General features: G+C 55.2%; 2 protein-coding genes across 2 annotated transcripts in view; both read left to right on the top strand.

The window, feature by feature from the left end:
- Positions 1-244: 244 nt before the first annotated feature.
- Positions 245-11702, top strand: TULP1 (TUB like protein 1). Its single transcript, XM_077159412.1, is given in 13 exon segments — positions 245-548; positions 1181-1327; positions 2083-2181; positions 2250-2387; positions 2698-2810; positions 5399-5404; positions 5493-5561; positions 5563-5664; positions 5783-5895; positions 6795-6909; positions 6983-7081; positions 9632-9803; positions 11342-11702. Coding segments are annotated over 13 exon segments (1611 nt in total). The 3' UTR covers positions 11476-11702.
- TEAD3 (TEA domain transcription factor 3) overlaps positions 11680-27139 on the top strand; it is a 22597-nt gene continuing 7137 nt past the window's right edge. Inside the window, 5 exon segments of the mRNA XM_077159411.1 lie at positions 11680-12239; positions 12287-12561; positions 12680-12937; positions 21923-22174; positions 24180-24244. Coding sequence (XP_077015526.1) covers positions 11680-12239; positions 12287-12561; positions 12680-12937; positions 21923-22174; positions 24180-24244 — 1410 coding nt within the window.

Raw genomic sequence — 27139 nt, 5'->3', positions numbered from 1 at the left:
CCTGGGAGGGGTGAGGGGCGGAGGGGGTGAGGGGGTGAGGGGTGTTGCTGAGACTTGGAGCCCTCCCCCGAAGGAGCGGGAAGAGGGGGAACGGGAGGGGCGGAGACTGGTGAAGCCAAGGGCAGCGAAGTGGGGCCCGGTTTGAGTCAGGGGTGCGCCCCAAATGTTTGGGGGATTGGGGGTGGGGTTGGATGGGATGAATGAATGAAGGTGGGACGGAGCGGATGTGGAAGGTGGGAGCAGAATGTCCAGGGAGGATTGCCGGGGTGAGGAGCCCGAGGGGGGGTGCGCCGAAGACTTGGCTAGCCCTCGGGACGGGTGGAGCGGAGGGGCGCCGCCTCCCGGACCCCCCGGTCGGATCCTGCCTGACCTCCTACTTCTCGGCTCAGCCGGGCCGAGGGGGAGGTCGCCGGAGGAGCCCGTCCCGGATCCCGCCGAGGCCCGGGCACCGCCGACCATCTACACCAAGTTCCTCAGGGACCCCGAGGCCAAGAAACGCGACCCCCGGAACACCTTCCTGGTAGCCCGTGCCCCTGACGCAGAGGAAGGTGAGAGAGGACCTGAGGGAAGCCGGTGAGGGGTAAGGGGGCGGAGTGGAGACCAGGAGGGAAGGGGTCGGATGAACACCAGGGAGAGGTAGAAGAGGGGTAAACTCAGCCTCCACTTCTCTGGCCTCCTCCTGAGCCAGGCATTATGCTAAGTAAAAAGCTTATGAGGTTAATACTCTCTTTTTCCCATTTGCAGATGGGGAAACTGAGGCACAGAGAGGTTAAACCTTTGCCTAGACTAGAGCTAAGAGCCAGAGGTAGCCCAGACAGGTCAGACTCCAGTCAGAAAGTAAAGGTGCGCTGGGAAGGGGAAAGTGGCAGACACAGGAGAGTGGGTGAGGGGCGAGGGTCACCAGGAAAGGAAGGACCTACAGAGAAGGGCATTTCCCCAGAAGAGGATTGTCAACCCCCCAAACTCCCCAACTGCTTCTCACTCTACTGTCCTGGAGACACCCCCCACCCCCCAGGGCTTTGGGGTCACCCCTATTCTTCCAGTAAGGTGCCAGGACTCCTTTCTCCTCTCCCTGTTCCAAAAGGGTGGGCCCTTACCCCTGGTCCCCATTCACCACTCCCCAGCAATCCGGATTAGGGAGCCCATCCCAGCCCCCAGTATGAGGTGTTTCTCTCAACAGAGGATGATGATGAAGAAGAGGACAATGAGGATGATGAAGAGCAGGAGGAGGAAAAGAAAGAGAAACTACCTCTGCCTCCCAAGAAGACTCCTAAAGAGAAGCCTGCAAATGTCAAGGAGAGGAGGGCCAAGGCCCAGGGTGCTAAGGGTGGGTGTTGATCAAGGGCACAGAAGGAGCACACAGAAACCTGAAAACAGCTCCTGCCGCCCTGGGCCTGGAGGCTCATTGATTCCCAGGATGAGACACCAAAAAGTTACCCCATGCCTTGACCACACAGTTTCTTCTTCTGATGGCTTCTTCCCGCTGATGATCCTTAAAGACAGATCAGTGTGCACCCCACCCCACCCCGACCTGCTCCCCCAATCTGCCTCCCCACTGTCTGCCCTTCTGTGGGCCAGGAAAGGGTAGGAAATTTTAGCTGGCTTTGTGATTTCTGTCTAGTTGTTTTTGTTTTTAACTCAGTGTGGATTACTATTAAAATTTTTATAAAAGTATCAAGGTAACTACAGTAAAAATAAATCACCAAATAGATGCTGAGATCACTCTCGGGCCTGTGTATTTCTCCCTACAGGTTCTGGCAATCTGCCCTAAATGTGCACAGGAAGGGAGAACCTTGGGCCTTTAGCCGGGAGGGAGGGAGTACTGCCTGCACCAGTGGCCACAGGTTCCTGGAGGAGCTGGGGAGGGAGGTGAGATTCAGAGGTTCAGTTAGAAGGCCTGGAATTCATTTCTTTTTCATTCATTCATTCACTTGACAATTGCTTGTTAAGCTTCTGGTGTTGCCTTTTCTGGACTCAGAGAGGAGGGGTAAAAAAAAAAAGATAAACAGAAAGCAGATTCTGGGCCCCTGTCAGACCTTTCACCCAGTAGGCTTCTTTGTCTAATCTCACTCCCATTTCCAGGGGACCCGGGAAGCCCTGACTCTCCACCTAAACCTCTTCGCACTAAGAAGCAGCCCCCAGCAGGGGAAGGGACCAAGATGAGAAGGACAAAGAAGAAAGGTGAGCCTGGTCTATGGAGGGACAGGGGACCCTGGCTGCAGCGGGGGTTGGGACCCTTTCACATCCAGACCCCTGCCTACATGCAGGGTCTGAGGAGGCTGACAAGAACCCCTCACTGAGCCCGGACGGAGAGAAGAAGAAGGTCCCAGCTGCCATGTTTCTGGTTGGGGGAGGTGGCGCAGCCGAGAAGGCTTCGAAGAAGAAAGGTGGGTGGCTGTGGTATCATGAGGCAAGTCTGGGGGTGGGAGGATGGAGGGCCCTCCCCAGATCACAGGATACTCTGCAGGGTAAGGAGTATGGGTTCTAGAGGCAGAAGACTTGGGGGGCATCTCGATCCCAACGGTGTGGCCTCAGACAGACATCTTAACCTTTCTAAGTTCCTGATAATATAGGGCTGACCCTCTTAGGGTTGTGGGAAGGGTCCTAGCGAGACATGGGTGTTGGAAGCCCTTCACAAACCATGAAGTGCTCCACCAGGTAAGGCATCAATGGACTTGTTTCCGCTTTCATGCCCAGGCAATCCCAAAAGCCCAGAAGAGGAGAGGAAGGAGGAAGAGGAGGAAGAGGAGGCGGCTGCGGTGATCAAGAATAGCAACCAGAAGGGCAAAGCGAAAGGAAAAGGCCAAAAGGTTGGGGCCCGGCGGGGAAGAGGGCTGAGGTCCCCTCAGGGAGTAGCGGCAGGGGTCTGGGCTTGGGGAATGAGAATCTGGGACCGCACGTGCTGGGTGGGTCCTTGGAGTCACCTAGGGTTGGAACCTTGGCTCCCCTTCTTGTGACAGATGGGCTGTGAAGACAAAGGGCACAGGGTCTATGCGAACAGAAGGGGTGATTGTGGGATTCCTCTCCAGGACAGGCCACCCAAGAGCTTTATGTCAACCACTCCTGAGCCCTCCCCTCTGCGTCCTAACCATCAGACCCAGCTGGAGATGCCCCCATTGCCCCCAAGTGAAGATAATCAGATTTTCTGAACCAGGGAAGTGGAGCTCACAGGCAGACAGGCACACCTTTGGGCAAACTCACTGACTGATATTAGACAGCTGTGCAGGTTGTTGAACTATTCCAAAATCCTATAGATCTGAGCTCCACAAGTACCTTCTGCTACCCCAGCAAGACCCCCCTAACCTTCCCACAACCTAGCAACTAAAGGGTTAACACTAGGACGTCAGGGCCCCAGGATGCTCCTCCAGACTTACCAGTGTCTGTTCTGATTGGTTGGCAAACGGACAGAGCAGGTTGTTAAATATTTTTTAAATTGCCCTGCCCACAATAGGGGTTCCTGCACCAACATGCGCAAACTGGTGTGAGCAGGAGAGAGGGGTCCAGCTGGGGAGAGAAAGCGACAAAAATTATTTGAGAAATAAGTTTCCACCAGTGGAAAGTCACCCAGAAGGCAGGGTGTGGGTCTCAGATCTTAGAAGACTGATTCCCATTAACCAAGATCCCCAGATGCTGATGTATAAACCAAAAGTCCAGTTTGTTATCTCCTAGCTGGGGGATATAACTGCAGAGAAGCTTCAATACAGTCAATTCTTGAAATTCACAGCTCTGGAAATGCTTGAATGAACTCTGCACTCTCACATTCCAAATATAGCCTTGCGTTTCTCAAGTTTATTCTGGAGCAGCCTAGGGTGGAGAGGGGGGACACTCCAGCTTAGAGGCTGGCGGTGGACTCACTTGCCCATTGGCTAAGGGCCTCCACCCCCTCGCCAGCCTCATCTCGCTCACAGCGCAGACCAGAGCACATCCCGGTGGCTAACAGGGAGTATTAAACCCTTGAGTTTACACACCTAGGCTGGTAGTCCATTCTCACCCCTGCGGGAAAATGCAGTTAAAACCCTGGCTACTAATAAAAGATAGAGAAAAATCTTGAATACTTCTCCCATGAGAGATGGCTTATGTGGGCAAAGGGCACAGGTTTGTGAGAACAGAAGGGGCAGTTGTGGGGTCGCTATTCTAGGTCAGGCAACCAATCGTTCTTAGGAGTGTCTCAAAGAAGAGAGTGAGCTTTATTTATTCATTCATTGTATTAGTTATCTGTCGCTGTGTCACAGATCACCCAAAAACCTCATGGCTTAAAGCCAGCATTTATTATCTTATTCAATCTGGGTGGATCAGGAATTCTGGAGCAGCCTAGCAGGTGTACTTCTGGCTCAGGGGTCTCTCACGAGGATGCAGTCAGAACATCAACTGGGGATCCAGTCATTTGGAAGACTCTGGGAATGGAGGACCTGCCACCAAGAAGGTTCACTCACGTGGTTGTTGGCTGGAGGCCTCAGTTCCTTGCCATGTAGATCTGTCCATCCTGCTGCTTGAGCGTTCTTAGCACACAGCAGTTAACTACGCCTCCTCCCCACCCACAGCAAGTGACCTGAGAGAGACAGCAAGGCAGAAGCCAGAGTATCTTGCATGACCTGGCTTTAGAAGTGACACACCATCACCTCTGCCATATTCTATTGGCCACGCAGACAAATGGTGGGGGGGGGGGGGCATGTGGAATATAGAAGGGTGTGTATACCAGGAGGTGGGGAACACTGGGGGCCATCTGGGTGCTGGCTACCACATTCAAAAGTACTAGATGCTTCTACTACCAACAGCAGCTAGCACTTCTGTAGCCCTTACTATGTGCTTAGAACATAGCAACCCATGCCCTCAGCTTCAGTTCACCCCCTGGGATAGTGTCCACATGTGGAAAGTTCTTTCTAAAGGCTCTGGGTCTAACAGGAGACTGGGCAGGGTTCAATTCCAGCTCCACATCTTACTAGCTGCATGAAGGTGGACAAACCTCTCTGAGCCTCAGTGTCTTGACCTGTAAAATGGGACAACTACCTCCGTAGGTTGATATGAGGATTAAATGAGTTAATATTTAGAAAGTGCTTAGAATTCTACCTGGCACGTTGGCAGACTTTGCATAAGAATTTGTGAAATATATACATTAAGAGCTGTCCCAGTGTCTACCACACCTCCTCTCCCCCTCCTTCTTAGATGAAAAAATAGAGCCACAGTATAACCAGCATGAGAGTTCGTGGGAGGGCCAAGATTTGAACCCAGGCTGTCCGGCTCCCAAGACTGGGCTCTTTAATTACAGGCAAAATACACTAACAATAAAGTATGAAGCTCCCCAGAGCTGTGGGGGAAGTGTGAGGGGGAGGCAGCTGTCCAGCCTCAGGAGTCCCAGGACCAGTGCTTTAGCTGGCCTCTATGTCCTCTCCCCACACAGAAAGCAGTGAGTTATCCTCTCTGCCCTCCTTATGTCCCAGCACTGGGGACCAGCTGGAGGTGGGAAGGCTGATGCACCCTCTGCCCCCACCCAGAAGGAAGAGAGGGCCCCATCCCCACCGGTGGAAGTGGACGAACCCCAGGAGTTCGTGCTGCGGCCTGCCCCCCCCAGGCCGGACAGTGCGCTGCCGGCTGACCCGGGACAAGAAGGGAATGGACCGGGGCCTGTATCCTTCCTACTTCCTGCACCTGGACACAGAGAAGAAGGTGGGCAGGGGCAGGGTGGGACGAGGAGGGTCTAGGGCTGGGAGGGGGGACAGGCCTTCTTCCCCTCAACCCACCTCCTCCCACCACCCCGTCTTCACTCCCCTTGCCTCTCCCCTAGGTGTTCCTCTTGGCTGGCAGGAAACGGAAACGGAGCAAGACGGCCAATTACCTCATCTCGAGTGACCCCACCAACCTGTCCCGGGGTGGGGAGAATTTCACTGGGAAGCTGAGGTGAGGCCGGGCTTCCCCAGGCTGGGTGGGTTGGGTCAGCAAGAGGGCCACAGCCAGTCATCTCGGCCCTGAGCACCTGGCGGAGTGCTCACCACATTGGACACTCTGGAAATGAAATGTCCCTCAGCCCAGGATTCCTCACTGTCAGACATACACAGATCACTTGGGGCTCTTGTTAGAATGATTGGATGGGTCTAGGATGGGCCTGAGACTGCATTTCTAAAAAAAAACACCCAGGTGATGCCCAAGTTGCAGGTTCAGGGTGCTCGCTGGGGTTCCATGACAGCCGGGACAGTAGCTGTCTTGTTCATGGTTGAATTCCGAGCACCTGGCACATGTAGCTGCTCAATAAATATTTAATGCATCAGTGAATGAATGAACAGTAGTACCTACTCCATTCAGTGTTCCCACATGTGTTATCTTATTTAATCCTCACCACAGAATCTGAGAAGCGGGGGCAGGGAGGTTAAACCCTTATTTATTTTATTTATGTATGTAACAAACACTTAATAAAAGTTCTGCTTATGTATCAGATGTAATTCTAGGTATCTTCCAAATATTAACTCATCTAATCCTCGTAACAATCAAATGAGATAGCTGCTGTTATTATGCCCATTTTACAGATGGGAAAACAGGCTCAGAGAGGTTAAGCAACTTGCCTAAGGTCACACAGTTAGTAAGGGATGGAGCTAGAATTTGAACACTGCCCAGTCTCCTTCTAGATTCAGAGCTGTTAGAGAGACCTCCCTGTCAAGGGGAAACCTGGGGTAAGGGATTGGATTGTTCTGTCTTAAGATACCCCCAGCCTTGACTCTGTAACTACTCAGCTGTGAGGACGGGTCTTGGGGGACAGGTGTGGAATTCCCTTGGTCCCACCTCCAGCTCTGCCCTGGTTGCAGGTCCAATCTCCTGGGGAACCGCTTTACCGTCTTTGACAATGGGCAAAACCCGCACCGCAGAGGACGGAGCGCTGATGTGGGGAGCCTGCGGCAGGAGCTGGCAGCCGTGATCTATGTGAGAGCACCCCTGTCCCCCTGCTGTTGCCCTCCCCATGGTGGGGTGGGCCTAACGGGTCTCTCCCTCCCAGGAAACAAATATGCTGGGCTTCCGCGGTCCCCGGCGCATGACTGTCATCATTCCGGGCATGAGTGCAGACAACGAGAGGGTTCCCATTCGGCCCCGTAACGTGAGTCCTGCACCCTACCACCCCTGAAGTCCTATTCCCTATCTGAGCCACTCTAGGGGAATCTAAGGAGTGAGGGCTCAGCTTGCCCCATTCCCAACCCCTACCAATACCCATCACCTGCTGACACAAATTCATTCTTCCAGGGACCCTTACTCACAATTTGTTAAATGAAGTCAGGGTTTTTGTTTTGTTTTGTTTGTTTGTTTTTTGTTTTTATTTTATTTTATTTATTTTTTAAAATTTTTAATTAATTCTTAAATTAACAAAAATATGTATGACAAGAAAGAAACACAAACATTCTTAACATATGATCATTCCGTTCTACATAAATAATCAGTAATTTACAATATCATCACATGGTTGCATATTCATCATCATGATCATTTCTTAGAACATCTGCATCAATTCAGAAAAAGAAATAAAAAGACAACAGAAAAATAAAATGAAAACAAAAAAATAAATTATACATACCATACCTCTTACCCCTCCCTTTCATTGATCGTTAGCATTTCAAACTAAATTTATTTTAACATTTGTTCCCCCTATTATTTTTTATTCCATATGTTCTACTCATCTGTTGACAAGTGTTTTTTGTGTTTTTTTTTAAAAACTGAATTCACTAAAACAACTACAATGGTTCACACACACACAATTTTGATCAAATCATCCATTCATGTATACACATATATGAGTACTAAAAAGTACTATTCTGGGCACCTGGGAGTTATCAGCCGACAAAACAAAGATGTCCGCCCTCATGGAACTGACAATTTAGTGAGGGAGAAAGACAGTAGAGAATAATTGTGATAAATAAATTATACAGTATGTTAGAAGGTGATAAATACTACTGAAAAAAATGTTGAGCAGAGGAAAGGAGATAATATGGTGGTCAGAGCGGGCCTCAGTGAGGTGAAATTAGAGTAGTCTTGAATGAAGTGCAAGAACGAGCCTGCAGATATCTGGGGGAAGAGCATCCAGGCAGAGGGAACAGCTAGGGCAAAGGCCCTGAGGCAGGAGAGTGCCTGATGGGTTTGAGGAACAGCAAGGTGGCCAATGGCGCTGCAAGGACGCAGGTCAGAGGGCAAGGGTGAGGAGCAGGCTGTGCCTTTCTAACTGTGGTTTTTATTCTAAGAGACATAGGAAGCCATCTCAGGGTTTTGAGCAAAGAAGTGACATGATTTGACTTAAATTTTTAAAAGCAAAGGCCTGTTTGTTTTGTGTGTATGTGAGATGTAGGGTAAGATCAAGAGATGTCCTGGAGAGAGGTGGCCTCCCTTATTGTCAGTCTCACTTTCTGCTTCTTAGTGCTGCAGGTTGGCTGAGCCCAGGATTTCAGACAGAATGACTCGCATGCCCCATACTCACAGGAGAGTGATGTCACTTTACTCATTTATAATGAAAGATAACACCCCTGTCAGCTGATCACACATCCTTCCCCAAGTCATGCCGTAAATCAGTGGCTGGGCTGACCTATGTGGCATCTTGAGGGGGGCAGTTCACTCATCCTCTGGGTCCCACAGAGGTGCTCCTACCATGCCCGGATTAAACACACAAATCACCCTTGCTTGGGCTTGGTAAAAACTGCCTAGTGCTGCTTTGGGTCTCTCTTCATTGTCCCACGGTTCAATCGTTCTACAGTCATTTATTGAACACGTGCCCCATGGCAGCACTGGAGATCCAAAATCAAAATAACAGTTAGCATCAGAATATTATCTAATATTTACTGCCCATCTGCTCTGTGCTCAGAACTGCTCAAACACTCTATGTGCTGTTAATCTAGTTAACCCTCACAACACTCCATTGTGGGGTAAACTGAGGCACAGAGACATTTAATAAAATACTGCTTCTGCCCTTTGAGCATTTCGTTCTGTCTCTTACTAGTGCAGGGGGACAAATGGTAACAGCGAGGTGCTAAGGGACCTCAGAGCTGGGACATCTAAATGAGACTCGGGTCGGGCAGGCTTTCCTTGGAAGGTCAGGTGGAAGAGATCTTGAGTGGACCCACTCTAAGCTATGAACCTGAAGAAGTGACAAGGAAGCTCAGGAAAGAACTATCTCAAAAGCACCATCATACAGACACTGCTCCTTCCTTTTAGAAGCTCTCCTCCAAGAGCACTTTATTTGAACTACTTCATTACCTGTCCATCTCCCCACGCTTGACTGTGAGCTTCTTGCATGTCTTAGAATGTCTGGCTTATCACAGTAACCAGGAGCCAGCTGTCAGCCTTTTCTTATAGCCCCCTGGGTACCATGGCACAGAGGACCTACTGCATGCCAGATGCACTTACTTGGCAGTGCCAACTTCCCATTTCCCAGCCCTCTACTTTGACATCCCCAAAAGCCCCTTTTATACAGATGTATATCCTACCCATAAGTACACCCCAGAGACCAAGCCTCCTATCAGTGACACCCTCAACGGACATGGACATCCAGGCCACAGGTTTGCATATACCTGCAAGGGCATGCACAAGTCCCTTTCCCAGTTGGTCCTGAGCTATCTCGGCCACCTCTGACTGTCCTCTACCTATCCGCTCTCCTTGAACACCCCAGGCCAGTGATGGGCTGCTGGTGCGCTGGCAAAACAAGACACTGGAGAGCCTCATCGAGCTTCACAACAAGCCTCCTGTCTGGAATGAGGACAGTGGCTCCTACACGCTCAACTTCCAAGGCCGGGTCACCCAGGCCTCGGTCAAGAACTTCCAGATTGTCCATGCTGATGACCGTGAGTATCTGAGGGCCCAGGCCAAGCTGTTCCCCACCACCCCCAGGACCCGACCCCCATTTGGGCCTCTCCCTATCACATGCACATGCACACACTCAGCCTGGCAGCTGCCTTTTATCCCTGGAGCTGGTACACCCAGCAAGGTCACCCTCTACACTGTGCTCCCAGAAGTCTCAGATATCCTGAGCAGGTGTCTTGGAGCTCAGAGTTCCAGGCCCTCCCCCATGCCAGCACTGACCAGAGCCCTGGGGTAGATAGATAGATATTCTGGGTAAAATTATGTTGAGGGAAGATTGAGCTGCTAGAGTTTGAAAAACACTCATGGCCCAGCCCCTTTGTGGTCAAAAAGTGTACAGAGACTCAGAAAGGGCAGCTCTTTGACCAAAGTCACTTAGCTCCTTTAGGCAGTATGCTGCCCCCCCAACCCCAATTTATTTCATAAACACTTACACAGTGCTCTCCACAGACCAAGTACTATTCTCAGGACTGTACAGATATTGAACCACTTAATTCTTACAAAAATCCTATGAGGAAGGTACTATTATCTGTATATGACAATGAAAAGACTGAGGCACAGAGAGGTTAAGTCACTTGCTCAGGGTCACACAGCTAGAAAGAGGTAGACTGGCTCTAGTCTACCAGGTTCTGGCTCTAGTGCCTGCACCCTTAGCCTTTTCAGGATGGCCCCTTTTGGAGCAGGGGATATTAATTAAGCATTTCTGAGTACCTACTCTATGTGTTCTCTCAAGTGAGGTCAGAAGACTGCTATCCAGGAGTTAGGGAAACAAGGTGTACCTGGAACACTATTAAGTAAAAATATTCTGTTACAAGCCAGGGGAGAGAGTGAGAAGTTTGGGGGATAGAAGAGTATCTTCCAGATTCACAGGTTGGGGCTGACACTGAGCAAGTTCCCCATCCCCACTCCATCCTGGGGATGTGTCTCAGTGTCACCTGTCCTGTGGCCTTGGAAATTTGCTCCCCAGATCACGTTTCTGGTAGAGCCTAGTCCCTGGAGGTTAGAGGTATTTTTAGCAGCTTCCTGTCCCTATGGATGCTGGGGGAGGGTTGGGATCTGGGCTGGGAACTTGGGCCAGTGAGGGAATGGGGGCTCTGTGGAGCCACTGGCTGAGGTAGGGAAACAGGATTAGTCAAGGGATTCAGCTTAGGGGTCTAGGGCAGGATTTGGGAGGCTGAGAGTAGTTACAAGGAGTAGGGCCAGAAGACCTCAGAGAACTTGGAATGGAAGGTTTCTGGCATTGGGGTGGTCTGACAGGCTTCTATTCTTGATTTAAGTGACTGCTGTATGCATGTCCCTGGGCTACCCGCAGATAAGGCAGGGTCCCGGCCCTCAGGGGCTTACAGTCTGGAGGATGATAAAGCTGCAGCTGGGGCTGGTTGGGTGAGAAAGTAACAGAGGGGGATGGGTGGAGGTTGACTGAGATGTTGGTTAGGGGGTGGGACCCCAAGGCAAAGGCGGGAGACCTCCCCCACTGCCCGTCAGGAGGTTCAGGCTGCCCCCATTCTGTCTGTACCTACAGCTGACTACATAGTCCTGCAGTTTGGCCGCGTGGCCGAGGACGCCTTCACCCTAGACTACAGGTACCCGCTGTGCGCGCTGCAGGCCTTCGCCATCGCCCTCTCCAGCTTCGACGGGAAACTGGCCTGCGAGTGACCCGAGCAGCCCCCCAGAGCCCGCCAGCGTGTGGGAAAGGATTTGTGGAGTCCTGCCGGGTAACCTTCTCCAAAGCCCCCACGGAAGACTCCTCCCTTGTCCAGGGCTGACCGACCTCTCACTACCTTCCGGTGACCTCCGTCCACTCTCCAGCCTGGCACAGGCCGAGGCAGGGAATGAGCTCAGACGGCGGGTCGGACGGAGATGAAGAACATCTGGAGTGGGAACCGCACATCTGGTCGCGGAGCTCGCCTGCGCCGCCGCGGGCCCCCCCTCTCCCCGCCCCCCGCGCGCCCCAGTCACTTCCTGTCCGGGAGCAGTAGTCGGTGTTGTTTTAACTCCCGGACCGCGCTAGATATCCAAGGATCTAGGGCGGGCTCGGAAGAGGGGGTAGGTGATGGGGGACGAGGGCAGGGTACCCACACCCCCAATAAAGCCGCGTCCGAGGCCAAGCAGAGCAGTGATTCTTCAGCGCGTGCGAAGAGCGAGGCGGCGGGAGGGGTCCGGAGCGCGGGAGAGGTCCGGAGGCCGGGCTGGGAGCTGCCCCTCCCCCCTCTCGCCCAGGCCCCGGGCGCTCCCACGTCCCCTCCCCCGCGCCCACGGCGGGTCCTACCGAAACTTGGCGGCGCGCGGTGTCGGACGCCCCCCGCGGGGGCCCCGGGGATACGGGCTGAGAGGGAGGGCCCCGGAGGTCCGGGAAGAGGGGGAAAGGGAGAAATTCGAGAAACAAGCCACTCGGGGAGAACCAGACAAACCGGGTCCGGGTGAGGCGGGCGCAGCCGCCAGGGCGGGGCCGGGTCTGGGGCCCTAGGACTGGGGGCCGGGCTCGCGGGCCGGAGGGGGCGCTCTACCTCGGCGGCTCGGGACAGGGGGCGGGGGTGGTGGTGGCGTGGGGCGGGCAGGGTGCCCCGAGGCCCGTGCGCTCGGGGTTCGGCCTGGCTCCTCGTGACGCGGCACCGAGGGCCCCCGGCACCGACAGGAGCCCCGCCCCCGAGGCGGGAGCCCCGCCCCCGGCCCCGCCCCAGACCGGATCCCCAGATTCGGATGGGGTACTGGGGAAAGGGTATAAGGTCCAGTATCCGGGGGGTGAGTTCGGATCGCCGCACCACCGAAATAGGAGAGGGGTACTGGGGGTCGGGAACACTTGGGGTGGAAAGCCCCAACACCGGTTGGGGGCGGCCCCGCACTGCCCCGCCTCTCCCAGCCGGTTCCCGCCCCCCCTCCCCGGCGCGCCCCGCCTCCTCCTTCCCCGCAGCTCCCGCCCCCCGCCCCGGCTCCTCAACACAAACTTTCCGTCCCGCTCGCTCCCTCCTCCGCGCCCGGCGCCTCCCGCTCCAGCCCGGCTCATTCCGCACATTCCGGCCAGCCCCCTCCCCACGACCCCCCTTCCCTGGCCCCCCTCTCGGCTCCCTCGGGCCCGGCGGAGCTGCCCGGCCGGAGCGCCCCCGCGAGCTCGGACCAGGTAAGCCGGGCGGACGCCGGGAGGAGGCCCTGCTGGGAGAGGTGGTTTGGTTGGTTGGTTCTGGAAGGGGGGCGCTACAGGGGGGCTAGGGCCCCGAGCCATTGTCCAGCCCCAGCTCGATCCCCAGATCAGGGTGCCGGGAAGTTTAGAGAGAAGGGGGACAAATCTCTCTGGGAAGCCCCGCCCACCCCACCCCACCCCACCCCCCCGCGACCGGGACGAGTTGGTCGGGGGAGGTAGGGCTGCCGAGTGTGTCCCCTGTGCCATCGCCTGCCCCGCCGTCCGCGCTTAGAGTGTTGGGACTAGGTTGTGGGGCCGCACAGTCTGGGGGGCCTACCACCCAGGAGCTCGTAGTCGGGGCGCCTATCCCGGGCCCCGCCGCCCTTTGGACTCCCGACTCCTGGCCCGCGCTCTCTCGGCGCCGGCCGGGCCCCAGCTACCCGCAGGCCTAGGGCCGGGCCTCCCGGCGCCCAGACCCGCTGTTGTGCGCCGTGCCCGCGGCAGCGCTGGACGGTGGAGGGTGTCTGGGAGCAAAACTACGCGCCCAGGGTGTGTGCCTCCGAAAGGCAGGGGCTTAAGTTTCCCCGCAGTTCTGCCGCCACTTCGGGGTGGAGGTTCGGGGTGCCTCCAGCTCTGTCAGTCCAGCAACGGAGGGGCCGGATTTGGGGCCTTCTCTTCGCCACACTCCCTCAGGGCCGTTTAGACTTTAGAGGGTCCGAGGGCGGCTGCCCCCCCCCCCACAAGTACGCCCCATTCCCTTCCAATGTCTGTCATGCCTTTTTCTCCTGCCTGGGGAGGGAGGCCCAGGGAACGCCTGCCTGCCTCTGGTTTCCCAGTCCTCCGGCGCCCTGGGGCAAAGTCATCAAGACCCCACTCTGTCACCTTTCCCAGGAGGGGCCCAGGGGAGAGCTTGTTTAGGGGCAACGGGAAAGGAGGCCTTGAGGGAGGGCTTCTCAGGGGCTACCTCCCTCTGTGGCTTCCCTCTCTCCTGGTGGAGGCAGAACCAGGTCAGGCCTGAACTTGTATACAGCCGGGGAGAGCAGGGGATGAGGGTGGGGGCTGGACGCCGCTCCAAGGGGCTGGGGCTTGGACTGCTCTCTGTATCCGGTCTGCTGCGGCCTGGTTCTGTTGAATGCCCGTTCCACCCCAGCGCAGGGGGCCACAACATCTTCATCACCCAATTGCTGGAGACAGCCGGGGCAAGGAGGGAAAGCACAACTCCCAAAAGGTTGGAGATTTGGGGGAGTTATGCCTTTCCTTCCAGGCTATTGTAGCTTCCTTTCCAAGACCCCTCCCCTAGAGCTGCCCCCCCACACACACACATGGATCTTTGGTCTTCTGAGTCCCTGCCTATAGATGGGGTTGGACCCATATATCTTCCAGGGTGAGGCTGTCTGGTGAGGGTGACTTCAGGAGCCCTGGATGCCCTCTCTTCAGGGAAGGGCTGTAAGCCAGTGGGAGTCTGGGCCTTGTGGGTATTCCCCCACCTCCCTAGGGAGGGAACCATAATTAATGCTAATTAGGGCACTTGGGCCGTGGAATGGGTGAGTGGGATGGTCAGTGGTTGGCAGGAGAGAAGGAGGGGAGTCCTCCTGGGATCCAGGCATTTCCACACTCACCCTCAAATTTGCAGACCTGCTATACCCTGCTGGTTGGTAAAATATTTAAACTAGGAGGAGACATCTGAACAGAGGAAGTCAAGAAATTAGGAACATGGTACAAGCTGGGCCTTTAAGCACCTGTATCATCTAGGTAGGCTCCTTTGAGCTTCAGTTTCCCTTCTTGGAATAAATGACTACTCAGGTCCCTTTCCTCAGAGCTCCTCCTGGAATTCTTATCTCTCAATCTCCCTTTCTTCTTCCAGTATGTCATCCAGACCTGGTGGGGGCTGGAGAGGAGGGCTGGGTAATCCAAGGAAGAAGGGGAGAACAAACCATTGGTGGCTGAGGAGTGGCTAAATCAGGTGAACATGGCTGGAAAGGTTGAAGACAGCAGATGTCGAGGGACAGGGAGGCAGGGTGGAGTTGGGAGAACTTGCCCTCTGATTTGGTGGTGGGGTCTGGCAGGGCCAGACAGGATGGACAGTAGCCTCTTGGATAGTTAGCCCCTCTGCCCCACTTCCAGACTCCTCTGGGGAATCCCTTGGGAGCTGATGTGGACGCTGGCAGGGAACAGAAGCTGTCAGTCCTGTCTGCCTCCTGACCTCAGAAGGAGGGTGGGAAGCAAGGAGCAGAGGGGTGGGCTGACAGGAGAGTGGAAGAGGGGACTGGTGGTGCCAGGAACCTAACAGGTGGGAAATAATGAGGGCTCTAAATGCTGCAGCTCTCTGTGGAGGTGAATGGAAGGTCGCAGCCTCTTCTTCCCACATGGGGGCTACAGAAGGTATGAGGTCCAAGGAGTGGCTTTCAGGATCCAGGTGCTCCTGGACCTCTAGAGTAGCCAGTGGGCCATAAGCAGAGCTTCTCTGGTCAGGGTGGGAGAGAACAGCAGGTCACACTTGGCCCTGTGCCCATGGCCTTGCCCTCCACTCCTGGTGTTGTGCCTGTTGGGGGCTGTCTGTGGGAGAGGCTGCTGGTCCTCTGGAGAAAGAATTGTAGGGTAGGGTGCTCTGTCTCGCAAGGACTGGAGGCTAGAGCCAGAGAATTCCATCCTCCTGCAGATCCCCAAAGCCTCAGCCCTTGGGGTTTCCTAGAGTGCTGATTGTTTCCTGTATTCCCTGCCAGGCCCAAAAGGACAGGAAGTGATAGAGGGAAATGAGAGTGCAACTGTGTGTGACGCTGGATGTGTGTGTGCGGGAAACCAGGTAAAAACCGTGTGTGTGACCATGTGTGACGCTGGATATATACGAGGGGAGCTGTATGTGACATTGTGACTTTGTGGCAGCTGTGTGTGAGAAAAACTGTGTGGCATTCATTCTCTGAGTGTGACCGATATTGCATGTGTGTTAGAGAAATTGGATGGGTGACATTCTGCGTCTGAGCAGACATCGTGCTTTTGTGTGTATGAAAGGAACAGTGTGCCTGGCCTTCTGTGTGTGTGCCTGTGTCTGACACTGGATGTGGTTATGATGCTGTATGTGTGTGTCAGAAGCAGAACGCGTGACATTCTGTGTGACCTGTGAGTGTGCATGAAACAGTCTGTGAGATAACCTCGGGTTCGGGAAAAACTCTGATGATCTGTGTGTGTGACTGTATATGACACTGTGTTTGAGAAAAACTATGTGAGAAACTCCGTGACAACATGATAAAATGTGTGTGTGTCTGAGAGAGAAAGACCATCGGGGCACTGTGGACTATATGTATGTACTGAAAAGTTGTCGTGATAAACTGAGTGTGAAATAAGGGGTGTTGGTGAAACAGACTGGAAGGAAACTGTATGTGCAGCTCCGCATGGGAGAGAAACTCTGGGGTGCGACTGAGACTGGCTCTGTGGGTGGTCACTATCTGAGATTGTTTGGGTCTGTCTGGCAGTGTAGATGACAGCCATCGGGGCTGTGCCGGTGGGATACCACGTGATGTGTCCGGGGGCCTGTGACCACAGTGCACGTGGTGGCCATGCAGAGGGCCTTTAGCAGAAAGGAGGAGCGAGGGACAGGTAACTGAAAGTACAAGACTATCACCATGATGAGAGACTGTGAGAGAGGAGGGGCAGGGAGAAAGCCTGTGTACTTGGTGGAGTTGTCACTGCAGCGATGGGGAGAGGGGAGAGGCTGGTGGCAGCTCAGTGGGTGACCCAACATTCTGAGGGCTTGGGCAGGAGGCTGAGGCATGGCCCACTCATGTGTTAATTGAAAGACTGTGAAACCAAGAGCAGGCTGTGTGCCCACTCCCCATCCCAGCCTGTCCCCCACTGGATACCTGACCCTCACTGGGAGCAGGACAAGATGAGGAGATGGGACAGAGTCCCAGTAGGGGGATGGAGGTGGTTCTGGGCGCCGGCTCCCTTTTCTCTGCAGAAGTCTGGGGGCTTCTCTAACCGCTACTCCCCACTCCCCTGTACTCCTCTAAGGGGACAGGTGTCTGTGAGGATAAGCTTTGGAAAAAGGAAGCTAGAGGGGCCCCCAACCCACCCCGACTGCTCTCTGAGAAACCCCTGTCCTGAATGGTGGGGGGTCACAATGCTTTGATTTCCAAATTGGAAGCACATTAGTAGGCTAGAGAGAGGAGAGGAGGCCCCCACCTCCCTCTAGCGGGCCCTGCAAATTGCTTCCTCCTGTAAAAATCTAGACCCTGCTCCAGGAAGGAGGGTACTCCTTCCCCAGCCTGGCAGGGTGTGGCTACTTGGCAGGATCCCTCAGGGGTCCTTGGGCTGGAAGTGGGGGGAGGGCAGACACTCCTTCCCTGTCCCAATCTGGTCCCAACCAGAGCATGGCCACTTCTAGGGTGGGAGCCTCTGGCAGCTGGAGAACAGCTGTCCCCACTGTGGGGGCGGGTGAGGAGGAGGGAGGCAAAGGCAGGGGGGTGGGGAGGCTTTCCTAGCCCACATCAACTGCCTTCCCCATCCTCACCCCCCTGGCTAGTCAGCCCAGCCCAGGTTTGGGGGCAGGGGCTTCGGGATGCAACTGCTGGTTTCTCGGATTTTCCCACACTGAGAGCACTTCGGGGTCTGGAGTCCCTGCAGGGGTGGACGGCTGCTGGCCAGTAAGGCTACTGGGCTCTCTACTTGTCTTCCCCGTGGGACTGGGTGCAGGGGGAAGGTATCTTTAATACTCTGCCCTGACTTGCCTTGTCCACAACCCCCTCCAGGATAGGACCTTGGGGAGCCCACGCTTTGGGGCCAGTGCCTCTCTCCTCCTTGCAGAGAAGGAATAGGACTGGGTAGTCTGGAGGCTGAAGGGCCTATGGGGGATGAGGGTCCAGGGCCCCTGAAGCAGCCCCAGGTCTGGCCCTGCTCCCTGGAGCTGTCCAGCCAGTTCTTCCAGCAAGTTTGGCCCCAGGGTAGGGTGTAGGCAGCCAGGTGCCCCTCACCTCCCACCGCCCCAGGCTCGAAAGCCTGCTCACCCAGCCTCCTAGCCCCCATCTGGAGGTGCCTTCTGACCCTAGAGGGCTGAGGGCCCCGGGAAAGGGGATCAGGTGTAGCTGGGTCAGGATGAGGGTGAAGGCATGGTGAGTGAGCCCACAGGAGGTCTGCAGCCCTGTTAGCAGGTTTGCAGGTGAGCATGTAATGATGGAGGACCCTCTGCTGAGAGAGATGGGAAGTTGTTGGTGGAGGTGGAGGCTGGAAGCAGATAAGACAGGAGTGGAGCTGTCCTGGCCATGGCCCTGTTGTGGCTGACCCCAGTCCCCTAACGGATGCAGGAGTTTGGGCCCATCTTAGCAGAGTGCTTTGCTCCAGGGTCTCAGAAAGCTGAGACTGCAATCTCGTTTGAGGCTCAGCTGTGGAAGGACCCACTTCCAAGCTCACCTGAGTGTTGGGAGAATTCAGTTCCATGTGGTTGTAGGACTGAGGGCCTCAGTTTCTTGCTGGCTGCTGGCTGGAGACCACCCGTGGCAACTAGAAGCCACCTACATGCCATGTCATGTGCGACTTTGTTCTCTGTATCCCGGTCCCCCTCCTAGCCTGCCCCCTCCCTTGATGCCTGTCTGTATCTGAGTCTCTTGGTCCCTCCCCTTCTGTCCCACTTTCTGCCCTGGGCGTCTGTGCATCTCCATCTCTCTGGGTCTTGGTATCTGTTTATCTAAGTCTCTGTTGGTCACAATCACTCTTTCTTGCCTGTCTGTCTCTCTAGCCCCATCAACTCTGTCTGTGCATCTGACTCTCCAGCACTCTTTCTGTCTGTGTCTTTCCCTGTGGGTCTCACTCTGAGGCTCTCTCTAGTCTGTCTCCCTCTGGGTTGGTCTTTTCTTGTCTCCCACCCTCTGGGATTCTGTCTCTCCTGTTCTCTTGTCTGTCTCTCTGGGTGTGTCCCTTACTCTTTCATTGTCTTTGAGTGTTTCTCCCCTTCTCTCTACCCCCACCCCCAAGCCTCCCTTCCCCACTGTCTTCTCCTTCCCCCTATTTCCTTTCTCTTGTCTGTCTCTGGCTCTACCTCCCCTCCCCTTGTCCCTCCCTGTCTTTCTCACTCGATCTCCTCCCTCTTTCTCCTTCCTCTCTTTTGCCCCTCTTGGTGGCAACAGAGCAGTCTGGAGGCTGTCACACCCAGGGCCCTGCCCTCTTGCCCCAGCCAGTGCCTCCACTATGCCTGAGCTCCACACTTGCCTCAGTCCTGCTCGCAGCTGTCCTGGGAACCCTGAGCCTCCTCCCTCACCCCCAGGCTCAGTCGCTGTGGCTTGGGGGTCTAGGGAAAGAGGGGTGAGCACACACCCAGTCTCTTTGCTCACCGCACAGCAGTAACTCTGGAAGACCAGGGCACCCAGCCCTCAATCCTCATACTGACTTCCTCCCTGCCCCTCTTGAGTGATGGCTGAGGCTGAGAGACCCAGGTCAGCCCCTAGCCCAGCACAGCTGCCTGTCTGTGGTTGTCCATGTGTATGTCTCGGCTTGGGGGCTGTCAGCCTGGGCACCCACACAGCATGCCTGCTCACGTGTGTGGCTGGGGGGAGGGAGGGGTCACCTATAGGCCACTGTGTCGGTGCCTCTGCCCTCAGGAGTATTCCTGAGAAGCAAATGTGGCCTGTGAGCCGGTGGTAGGGACAGTGGTCCCGTTTCTCTCCTTGGCCTCTCCCGTAGCAGCCCCCCTCGCTCCCTTCCCCCTTACCAGCTGCCAGCGGTCCCAGCCAGGGGCCGCCCGCCCTGCCCCCCCCTAGGCTGTCCCAGCTCCCAGGCACTGCTGTGTTCGCCATATTTGGCCACAGTGTTCCCGCAGGGGGCGGGGCGGGGCTGACATCACCCCAAGGCGGCGGGGGTGGGGGTGGGGGGGGGGCACAGCCTGGAAGAGGGGAGGCGGGCAGAGACTTGGGGGAGGCAGAAAATTGCTTTTAAAAGGCTGGGGCTGCCAGGTTCCCCTATGCAGCTGGCCTCTTGCAGCTCCAAGGGAGGCCTCAGGAAAGGATTTGGGGGAAAGGGGGGTGAAGACCCCATCGCATGGCGTTTTAGTTCATTGTAAGCCCCTCTTCTCACTCCCCACTGACAGATCTGTGGCAGTGACAGACTGCTACCTGGGGTGAGGCTCTGCACCCCAGTCACCTCTGTGTGGGCCTCCCTGCCAGCTAGCACACCCTGGCACCCTTCACGTTTTTATTCCAGGAACTCCACCCCAGGGGCAAAGGATGGGGCTGGAGATGAAGACACAAGTTTCCTGGGGTGAGGGACAGGCTGGAGTGGGAGTCAGGGGTACCATCTGCTCTCTCCCTAGCTGACCGCCCTCCATGGGTGAAGCTATTCCTCATGCTCTTGGGGACCTCACAGAAAGGGGTATACCAAGGTGTGGGGGTCCCCCCCATCTGGTTGTCATAACAGCTGGCCCTCCTTTCTCATTCTAGGTGGCAGAGTTTCTTGGCACCCCCTTGCCCCACTCAAGATAGCCAGTATTGCCTGAGTTCAGTTCTCAGCCCCAGCATTTATTAGCTGTGCATTCTTGGGCAAGTTACTTAACCTCTCTGTTGCTTGGTTTCCTCATCTGTAAAAATGGAACTAATAATAGTATCTACCCCCAAGGGTTATTGTGAACATTAAATGAGTCGTTATGTGTACAGTCCCAGAACAGTGCCTGGCATAGGGCAGGTGATGTTGGCAGTAGTAATGAGAACTCTAAACTCTACCTATGTATGACATTCAGGACCTCCCCACCCCAGTCCACTAACACCCCCCTCCTCAAGTCTCCCTAAGCACACAGGTGGCCCTGCAGCAAGAGCCAACTCCCACCCATTCAGCAGGACCTAGAATTCAGATCTGGGGACTTCACCTCCCCAGCTTCTGAGGGGGCAGAGTCCCCACCTCTCCACCCTGCCCCCGCCTTTGCCAGAACCCAGAGCAAAGCCCCAGGATTTAGCCTTCATGGGCCGGCAGGCGCCTAGGGGGGGTGGGGGGGTCCTGGCCCCTTGATATATATCAGGTGTGCGCTGGGTTCTGGGGCTGAAGGAGACTTGGAATGAGCCTTGCGGCTGTGGAAGGGGGGGTGGGGAGGACCTGGCTAGGTGTGGTCTAAATTAATGATCCAGCCATGCGTGTACAGGGAGCTTGACAGTTTACAGAGCCTGGCCCATCCACGATGTAGGACAGGGCAGGGGCCAGCGTGTGGGTGGTTTATGGGCTGCTGCGGGGCCTGGGAGGTGCGGGAACAGGAAGTGGGATGGAAGGAAGGGAGCTGGTAAGGTTGAGCAAGGCTGCTGGCCCGGCCCCTTCTCAGCTGCTCCCTCACCTGCCAGCCCTGCTCCTTGCTTGAGGTTCCTGGGGCAGTTCCTGCCCCGTGCTTAAGTTTCACGGCAGGGTTCTCGCTGGTTATCTTTTTGGGGTGGGAAATGGCACCCTTCTTGAGTCAGGGACCCTCCCTTTCCTGCCATGGGTTTTCAGCAGGGGGATGTTGATGCTGGGGAGAGAATGGGGTGAGAAACTGGAGATTGGAAAGAAGGGGCTGACAGTGAGGGCTGCAGAAAGCCTAGGCCTTCCCCTCTTGTTTCTCCTCTTTGCTCTTCTCATCTGAAAAATGGGCCATCACCCTTGCCCTTCCACCTTATGGTTTTGTGAAGACTGAATAAATGTGGAATTGTTACCCCCCGCCACACACACACACACACACACACACACACACACACACAAAAGTGCTGTGTGGATCTAAGGGATCACCACTATTCTCAAGTGTTATGGGCCCAGTACTGTGGTTAGCACTTTGTCAGGACTCTGTTTAAATTTTAAGCATCACCTCAAAGAGATCCTTTCCTTGTTTTAAGGATCTGAGGTTCAGAGAGGTAAAGTAGCCCCTCCAAGGTCACACAGCTCTGCCTAAGCAGAACCTCCGGTTAACTCCACCCACTCTGGAGTCCTTGCTCCTGCGGAGGGGGTCTCGGAGGACCCCGACTCTAAACCCTTCTATGTGTGTTCCCCCAGGCTCAGACTGCCCAGTGGGCTCAGGCCCAGAGCCCAGAGCAACCAGCACAATAGCGTCCAACAGCTGGAACACCAGCAGCAGCCCCGGGGAGGCCCGGGAGGATGGACCCGAGGGTCTGGACAAGGGGCTGGACAACGATGCAGAGGGCGTGTGGAGCCCGGACATCGAGCAGAGCTTCCAGGAGGCCCTGGCCATCTATCCGCCCTGCGGCCGGCGCAAAATCATCCTGTCGGATGAGGGCAAGATGTACGGTGCGTGTGGGGAGGCCAAGGGGCCGAGGGACACGGGATGGGGTGGGGGAGGCGCTGTCTGCCCCTCACCCGACCGGTTTGGTGAAGTCTTGCGGTTGCAGCCCGCCACGGGGCGAGTCTGGGCGTGCAAGCCTGTGTGTCTGGATCCTGCCTCATAAACAAGCCTGGCTTGCCCCCTCAACCAGAGCGCGGCCCACCACTCCCCGCCTGCTCCTCCTCTCCTCCCGCTACTGGACTGGAGGTTTCGGGGTGACTCAGTGGACTCAGGAAACTGGGTCAGGCCAACCTGATGCAAGCTAGACCCGGGAGAGGGTCCCCTCCGTGGGAGGCTGTGGGGTAGCCCGCGGCCTGGGGTGGGAGTCGCCAGCATAGAGAGGCATTCTCCACTAGGCCAGCTCCACATCACCCTCCAGCGTGTGCTGGGGGCAGGGCTGGGCTGCAGGGGGACCAGGGGCCATGCCGGGAAGACAGCTGGAGAGGTGAGGAGACTCAGTCATGCCTCAGCCTCCATCCCCTTCCTGGCCCCAGTTTCTCCTGGCCCTTCTGCTTGCCACCTTGCTCACCTCCTGCCTCCAGCAGGGAGTGTCCCCCTCTTGTCCGGCCCCAGGAGGGCTCCCCCAGAGCTGCATTTTTGGGATAACTCAACCCTTCTGGGCCTGGTTCCTTGCCAGCTCCCTCCAGCCCTCCCTCCTGAACAGTAGATTGCTGAGTGAAGCAGGCCTTCGGCCTTCCCTCTCCTGGGGTCCAGTGTGAGAAGGGGGCAGCTGGGGGCCGTGGTATGAGCTGCCTCAGGCCCCTTGCCTCTACTCCCCCTTGCCTGGCCTCCTCTTAGCACCAGAGCCCCAGAGCCAGGTAGCTGTCCCAGGCACCTTCCATAGGGCAGGGACTGCCTGCCCCCATGGCTCCCTCCCATCTTGATGGCTGGGGCAGCCCCACAGGGTATTTTTAGACAGGGTGGAGGGAGTGGAATGGAGAGGAGAGGGGCCACTGGGAAGGGAGGAGCATTGGGACTGGTTCTGTCATCTCAGAGGAATTTGGGGAATGTGGCCACTCTGGGGAGGCTGTGGGGTTAAGGGGCAGGGGGCCTAGATTTAGGAGGTGAGAGGTGTATACCCTGAGGATGCTGACGTACACTTAGCCAGTGTGTCCCAAGCACCTTCCTCGTGCAGCCAAACCCCTTGGGAGCCAGCCAGCTTCCTCCCATGCCCCAGAGGCCCTTGAGGGGTCTGTAGCACAGAGCAGGGCCCCCACCCACACCCAATGGGCAGCTGGGCTCTCCCTCCTGGGGCGGGAGAGACATGGCAACCAGTGACATGGGGGTGACGGGACCCAGTGACACACTCAGTGACACATCCTAGCACAGTGTCACAGGAGGAGGCATGTTGGAGACTGTCCAGCACTTCTGCCTTTTTCCCCACTAGGGGAAGGGACTTATCCTGGGTCTCCCACGTGACAGGGACAGAGCTGGGGGCAAGCCCAGCCCAGAACTCTCTCAGACATGCTTGGGAATACACACCAAGACATCTGTCACCTGGGGCAGGGTGCAGTCACACATGGATGCATGTGCACATGCACACTTGGAACTGGTGCAATAGTTCCAGGAGAAAGAAAGCATTGCTAGAGGTTGGTGTGAAAGGAGAGGTCTCCTGGGCCTGCCATGTACCTGTAATATGGCCAGCTGCCCTGTAGCCACACCTAGTCGTCTGTGTGCAGGAGAACATGTCAGGCCCATCCAACGTTGTCCCACCCTTCATTCTTCCCTCCTTTGTGCCCCCCTCCCCTCATGAGCAGCCACCCTGGGTCCTGGAGGATGGGAGGACATCCCAGCCACCCTTGGGCTGCCCTGCTTGTGCCCCTTGCGGGGAATTGGAGGACAGAAGGTGGAAGAGTGACTAAAGAGCAGTGTTTGGGGGAGGGCCATTGGGTGGTTTCCCCAAGCTCAGAGGTCTTCAGCCTCCCGCGCCACCTTTGCCTACTCTTCATTTCTGCTCTCATCACAATCTAGGTCGGAATGAGTTGATTGCCCGCTACATTAAATTGAGGACGGGGAAGACTCGGACGAGAAAACAGGTAACACTGATTTATGCCATGGCCCCTCTGCCATACACTCAACTGCCCGGTTCAGTCCCTTGTACCCATCCTGGAGCTAACTCACTGCCCCCGCCCCTCCTGCCTCGGCATGGTTCCCCCTCCCTCTCCCAGGGGCACCACACACTCCCCCAAGCTTCATTCACACCTCCCACTTCTCTTGGAGAGATGGCCTCACTGTCTAGAGAACAGGATGATTGTCCTTTCTGACCACCCACCACCCATGCACAAAGCCTTTGGTTCGGGGACCACAGAGAAGCCCCATGCTTTTCTCCCGGGTGACTGCCCTGAGGAGCCCACTGACCCATCAGGGAGATAGGCGGTTATACAGATGAGTGCAGAGCAGGGCAGCACGGTTGGGCAGTCAGACAAGCAGACTGGGTTGGGGGAGAGGTGGAGGGAGAGCTGGGAAGACTTCCCAGAGGAGGTGTCACAGAAGATGCCTTTTTTAATTTTTAATTTTTAATTTTTTTGGCATGGGCAGGCTCTGGGAATTGAACCCGGGTCTCTGGCAAGAAGGTGCATCTTTAAGAAGCAATGGGAGATAGCCAGGCAGAGAAAAAAAAGAAAGAATCTTTCCAGGCTGTAGAAGTTACATACACAAATAATAATTGTGAACCCATTCAGAACCTATATATTCGTTCATTTAATCCTCATTTCGTTTAAGCCTTCTGAGATAGGTGTGACAATAATCTCCACTCTATAGATGAGTAAACTGAGACGCAGGGAGGTTATGTAATTTCGTCAAGGTCACTCGGTTGGTGAATTCAGACCCACTGGGCAGAAAAGAGCCATCGGTCCGCAGTGTGGTATGGGAGGAGGGGCGGCAGGGGCGGAGGGTGGTCAGAGGATGTGCGGGAGGCATGGGGGCGGGCTTCCCCTGGGTGTAACAGAGGGGTCTGGAGCCGGAGGGGGTGGATCAGAGGGCCAGGTGGAGACAGACAGAGTGGCCAGGAGGTAAAGAAGTGGACCTCAACAATGGTGAGAGTGGCCTCGGGTCCAGAAACCTCAGAGTGTGGCGACAGAAAGCCCAAAAGAGGATGGGTTGGGGTGAGTTGTGTCTGGGGTGCGTAGCAGTCATACAGGGGAGGGACCCCCCAGGCTGTCTCTGAAAGGCCTCGAGCCTAGGAGAAAAATAAGGCTGGGAGCAGATCCCTTGAGGAGTGGGAGCTGGCGCCAGAGGCACCCACTCACATGCCCAGAGCCCATGCCCCGGCTCGCGGTCCTCCCAGCCTCCCTTCTGGGTGGGATTTGAACCAGGCAGCCACGCTCCAGGTTCCCCTGTGTGCAAGTGACAAGTCTGACTGGCCCACCTGCCTCACAGGATCTGAGCCCCCCACCACCACTCAGTGTGGGTGCACAAGCAATCGCTCATTTGTTCAAACCTTCCGTACCCACCCCTCCTGGGCCCAGCTCATGTTGCACAGCATTTATTCATTCAGTAATGTATTGAGCTACTGCAGCAGGGAACGGTGGGCCTGGTGGTCAGGAACACGAGTCTGAGATCAGAGCCCTGTCTGTGTTCCAGCGTGCGCTCCACTACCTAGAGGGCACGGGGCATTGCCTCCCAGCTTCCCACTCCTCAGCCATTAAGTTAGTTTATGTGTGCAGATATTAGCACAGAGTAAGCACTGTATGAGAATTATTATTATTATTGGTGTGGTTATTATGAACAGAAAGGAGCCTCGAGCCGGGAACACGGCATGCTCCACATACCCTGCTTCACCCAGAGCAGGAAAGAACCAAGGGTCTTGAAGGCCTGGTCACTTTGTCATGCAGACAAAAGAATAGAGGCATAGGTGGGATGGCAGAGGTGGAAGCGTCTCCATCCTCCAGCATTGTCCCTGCTCCAGGACCACATACCAAGTAGTCGGAAATCTCAGAATTTCAAAAACCACTGTCCTTAATCATTTTGCAAGGCCAAGACTCCCTCTAACTTGAATCTGATTTAGATCTCTGGGTTTTATGTTTAAAATTACCCTTAAAGGGGAACCCAGCCTATGGTTGTGAAGACAAGACTTGTGTTGCCAAAAGCAACCGGCGGACAAGCTCACAATATCATCACATGGTTGTGTATTCATCACCATGATCATTTTTAGGACATTTGCACCACTCCAGAAAGATAAAATAGATAAAAAGAAAAGCAAGGTTGTTTTTCATTTTATTTTGGTAGAGAAGTGCAGTTTGGTTTTTACCAGATACATACAGTAATTGATAGCAAGTCCTATGGGACTTTTCGCTATCACAGAGTTAACACTTGGAATATCAACCGTTTGGGGGTGATGCTCTGTGCTGAGGATTTAAAAGCAAGCCCTGGTAGCAGAGCTTGGCAGTGAAACAAGTTGGGCTCTGCAATCTGACTGGGTTCAAATCCCAGCTCTAGCATCCCAGCTGTGTGGCCTAGAACGCGTTGTTGCTTAACTTCTCAGTGCTTTAGTTTCACCATCTGTAAATCAGAGGTAATATTACTACCTACTGGATAGTGCTGTTGGGATCACAGGGGTTGGTATGTGTAAAGCGCTGAGGATAGTAGGACCTGTGTTCAGTAAAGTCAGTTATTGTCATGATGTGGAGTAGTTAGTAATTTTGCTGGAACGAGTCTGATTCCTGTATACAGTGAAATAGTTTCCCCTACTCTGCCAGGTCTCAGGTCTTCTTTTGGGCTGTGATTGAAAAGAAAAACTGTTCCTTTGTGAAGATAATAACAACCTGCAAAGAAGGCCAACAACAATTGCTGATAATGAAAGTGAGAAGCACCAGAGAGGATCTGTGTGTTTCCTGTGTTTCATGGTGAATACAGTGGCATTTGGGTTCTCCCAGGCTCAGGGTCAAGTCCTTGGCCATGTCAAGGGTCTGTTGTGCAAGCCTGGCATGCAC

This window comes from Tamandua tetradactyla, chromosome 5, assembly GCF_023851605.1.
Source record: "Tamandua tetradactyla isolate mTamTet1 chromosome 5, mTamTet1.pri, whole genome shotgun sequence".
NCBI lineage: Eukaryota > Metazoa > Chordata > Mammalia > Pilosa > Myrmecophagidae > Tamandua > Tamandua tetradactyla.
This window is presented reverse-complemented; position numbering and strand designations above follow the sequence as displayed.